General features: G+C 39.0%; 1 protein-coding gene across 1 annotated transcript; it reads right to left on the reverse strand.

Annotated features, from left to right (window-relative positions):
• Nucleotides 1-504: 504 nt before the first annotated feature.
• Nucleotides 505-1,553, reverse strand: LOC123409208 (myosin-6-like). Its single transcript, XM_045102172.1, has 5 exons — nucleotides 1,497-1,553; nucleotides 996-1,100; nucleotides 842-912; nucleotides 656-755; nucleotides 505-531 (listed from the first exon to the last, which is right to left on the reverse strand). The coding sequence occupies exons 1-5, from the start codon at nucleotides 1,551-1,553 to the stop codon at nucleotides 505-507; spliced, it is 360 nt and encodes a 119-aa protein (XP_044958107.1).
• Nucleotides 1,554-2,096: the final 543 nt, after the last annotated feature.

Here is a 2,096-nt window from a genome sequence, read left to right on the forward strand (position 1 = left end):
GTTGCGAGGAGTAGCTAGGGTGTTTGCGTTACTTGTTTATGATCTCAGCACTAGCGGCTCAACTCCTGTATCTATTTTCCTCATCCACTTAATTAAAAAAAAGGTGCAAGCGCTTGCTTGAGAGTAGCCTATAAAAAGTGTGTCCTCATGGATAAACAGAAAGGCTTTTAACCATCCAATAAATTTTATACAGAGTTCTTCATACTTCTAATGTCAAACTAATCAGTATTACATGTAGAAGTTAAATTTGGTGCTTACCTCTTCGGATACACTTTCAATATTATATTTGTCATCCCAGTACTGCGTGCATATCCTGTAAAGTTGGTGGACACTCAACATCTGCATAACGGCAAACAGAAATAGGTGTTTAGCTACTCTTCTTCTGGATGATCCATTGCAGCCTCCCTATGCCGCATTGGGTTTGGGGGGTGGGGGGTCTAACTGGGCACAGATTACTCATTATTTCATCATATGATACCCTGAACTTTTTGAAAATGACCTGCATCACAGCACAAAGATGGTCAGACCTACCTAAAAGGGACAAAATTTTCATAAAAAATCAGTAAACAGCACAGCGGCAGTCTTCGACAGCAAACATAAACACAACTAAACTTTTACCGGTGTGCAATTCAAAATCGATTGCATATATATTTACCTCTGGCTTGGATTGCGTGCACCATGCCTCCAGTTCTTCCAGCCCTTGTTTCACATATTCTCCATTGCTGAAAGAATAACACTCTCGCCGTACAAGAAGACTGACATAGTAACATCAGAAAAGGGAGAATTAGGAACTGGACAAGTTGAAGGCACGCAAGGCAAGTCCAGACACGATAGAAGTTACCTATTGAAGAGTTGAGCATTGATGAATGCAAAAATCTGTGTAAATATCTTCCGAGAAAAAATTGTTGGGACCTGAAATTTCAGCATTATGGCCAGAAGTCACAACAGAAAACGTTGCAGCCAAATGCAATGCTGGTTTGAAGGTTTAAACTTACACAATTTTCTTGCAAGATTTTCAAGAGATCGTTCAAATGGTTGACTATCGCTTTCCAATAGCTATCTTGGTCTGTTATCAAAGCAGCCTTTGCAGTTCTTGGTGCCTTTGAGTATCAATGTGTCTACAGGAATGAGCGTTAGACCAGCAGCAACAACTTATTGTCATGCAGGTGCAGAACTAGCATGAAATCTTAACACAAATTATATTATAGCCTAATCATCAGCCAATAGAAATTCATCAAGGTACAAAGGTACTCATGATTAAATAATAGTCTAATTTCCTCTCATCAAGTTTGCAAAAGGGTTCAAGTGTTGTACTGAGTTACCAACTGAGAGGAACTAGCCAAAAACATGCAAGTGTGGGGCAAAGTTAACTTGGGATTCCCATGGGAGGTTGCTGAGATGTCTCATGCTTATTCTAAAATTTCTATTAATCCAACAAGAATCTTCTAAAGTATGAAATGATAATTAACCTGAGGACTCATGATAGATGGGGTAACCTGAATAACATGTGAGAGTACTGAAGATACTTCTCTCTTCACATTGTAACGGATCATTCCATATAAACCTTCCACAAAGGCTGTAAGCTGTTGCTTGAAAAGGAATGCAGGATACTTGCCCTCAACTTGGTGCACAAGATCCATATCAACAGTAATGCTTGAAGCACGGAATACCTGTGGATCATATAACGCCAAGGTATTAAGAAATGAGTCAAGATAACCTCATCTAGCCTATCATAAAATTTTGACAAAATACAATTGCTAGAACTCAGAGAACCCTTGTTAATCATTTTGTTAAAAAAAAGTGACAACCACTTCGTTAAAATAAAGGATGATTATTCGTTCTCTTTCCTTTTTTTTGTTTCTCGTTCTCTCTTTTGGCTTTTCTGGTTCTCCTTATGTGTGTTCAAGAAAAGAAAAGAAAAGAAAAGAAAAAGAAACAGAACAGGTGGAGGACAAACCTTACGGGCAGCAAGTTTGTATTTCCTTGTCTCCAAGTTGGCCAATCCTGCAGCTGCTCGCAACATTGCAACAATGACAACATCCAAGGTGTTTGGGGTTTGCTCTGCTTTGCTGACATAGTTGACAACATGTGCAAAC

The sequence above is a fragment of the Hordeum vulgare genome, chromosome 7H (assembly GCF_904849725.1).
Source record: "Hordeum vulgare subsp. vulgare chromosome 7H, MorexV3_pseudomolecules_assembly, whole genome shotgun sequence".
Classification (NCBI taxonomy): Eukaryota; Viridiplantae; Streptophyta; class Magnoliopsida; order Poales; family Poaceae; genus Hordeum; species Hordeum vulgare.